Below are 1591 nucleotides of genomic sequence, written 5' to 3'. Positions count from 1 at the left end.
TATATATATATATATATATATATATATATATATATATGATTATACTAGATCGTGCTGTCAGTTGACCCATATATGCCTATAAAAATAATGAAGTCTTAAAATTTCACTGTCTTTAGATTAAGTGTTATGGTAAGCTTTCACAACCTGGAAGAGAAGGACAGTATGCAGCTGTTAGCTACAGGTGTCGAGTACCTACTGAATGTTTCGTATGCTCAGACAGGTGCTTCCCGGTGAGTTCATGTCCAAACAAGCAGGAGCAGGTTTCGCGTTGCGAAAACGCAATCAGGGGTATATATATATCGGTTAGCAAACTAGCGAGCACGTCTTACACTTGCATCCAACCGCCTCTGCTGGAGATAGAAAACTAATATCCCTCAAATCACACCTTAAATAAGGAAGCATCCGGTTGCCCAATGTAGTCCTCGTCGTATACAAGAAGCGGAATGGTCATGGGACCAACGTCATTGATTACAGGTCTGCTAGAGTAGGACTGAGCTGGGATTAAACAACAACAATAAAAACGGTTTCGGAATTATATTTAATAATTTCTAATGCAATGCTATACATCATCAAATACAAGCATTGTTCCAATATTATTCCAAAACTAATATAAGCATCGCTCGATTGCGTTGCGTTTGAATGTGCCATAAACACCAGACCTGGGGTTAAAAAACTACACCTTGATAAACATATTTGACATATATTCGAATACAATGCTATACATCACCTAATGCTAGCATTGTTCTAATACTCTAGATACTAATATAGGTATTGTTCTATTGCTTTGCATTAGTATGTGCAGCAAACATTACCAAATGCACTTTAAGCCAATGCTAAACACTAAAACTGCTCAAATAGTATGAAGCTAACTCTGGTAGAGGGCGTGACAATCGTTCAGCAAAAGCAGCAGCAGCAGCAGCCACGTGACCTATAAACGATGGTGACGTTAGTGATGTCGGCCGTGGCCGCGTTGCTAGATCGTCTCCTCTCTATCAAGCTGCATCTTCTCACACGCACTAAGATCGGATGTCGTCTCATCTCGCCCAGTCTGTAATATTCATTCATCTAATGTTTGTCGTTTTTATTGTTGTTGTCAACACAGCAGTTCTTCCTCTAAAAAACCCATATACCTATATATAAATATATACACACACACACACTTGAATATTATTATTATTATTAATTCACCATTGCCTCTACAATGTCCCAGTTCGGAAGAGATTTGGACAACTTCAGCGCCTGCAGAACTGTCCGCATTATCGGCTCGGAATGTGTGGAAAACTATACGGTAAGAGATAACCACTTCTATACCTTGTCAGTGTTACACAGTGTTTATATAGATACATAGAAATATGTGTTTGTATCTATATATATAATGCATCTATGTGTATGTATAATATATGTATATACAATGTATCTATGTGTCTCGTATATATGTATAACGTGTGGATACATATATATAATGTCTATGCGTGTATGTGGGTGTAATACCCGACTAACAACATACCAACACCACTTCTCTTTTCCATTGATATATATATATATATATATATATATATATATATACACACACACACACATATACACACTT

The 1591-nt window shown here is 37.0% G+C and overlaps 1 protein-coding gene across 5 annotated transcripts in view; it reads left to right on the top strand.

Moving 5' to 3' along the window:
* Nucleotides 1-908: 908 nt before the first annotated feature.
* Nucleotides 909-1591, top strand: part of LOC106884027 (nischarin) — a 71565-nt gene continuing 70882 nt past the window's right edge. For 3 of the 5 annotated variants that reach the window (XM_014935220.2, XM_014935231.2, XM_014935210.2), the window contains exon 1: nucleotides 909-1288. In XM_014935220.2, the coding sequence (XP_014790706.1) occupies nucleotides 1202-1288 (87 nt within the window). In that variant the 5' untranslated portion in view covers nucleotides 909-1201. The remainder of the gene's footprint in view (nucleotides 1289-1591) is intronic. The other 2 variants (XM_014935250.2, XM_014935241.2) reach the window with 1 other exon arrangement.

This window comes from Octopus bimaculoides, chromosome 3 (genome assembly GCF_001194135.2).
Source record: "Octopus bimaculoides isolate UCB-OBI-ISO-001 chromosome 3, ASM119413v2, whole genome shotgun sequence".
In the NCBI taxonomy this organism is placed as follows: domain Eukaryota; kingdom Metazoa; phylum Mollusca; class Cephalopoda; order Octopoda; family Octopodidae; genus Octopus; species Octopus bimaculoides.
Note: the sequence above shows the minus strand (reverse complement) of the source record. Positions and strands in the feature narration are given on the sequence as shown.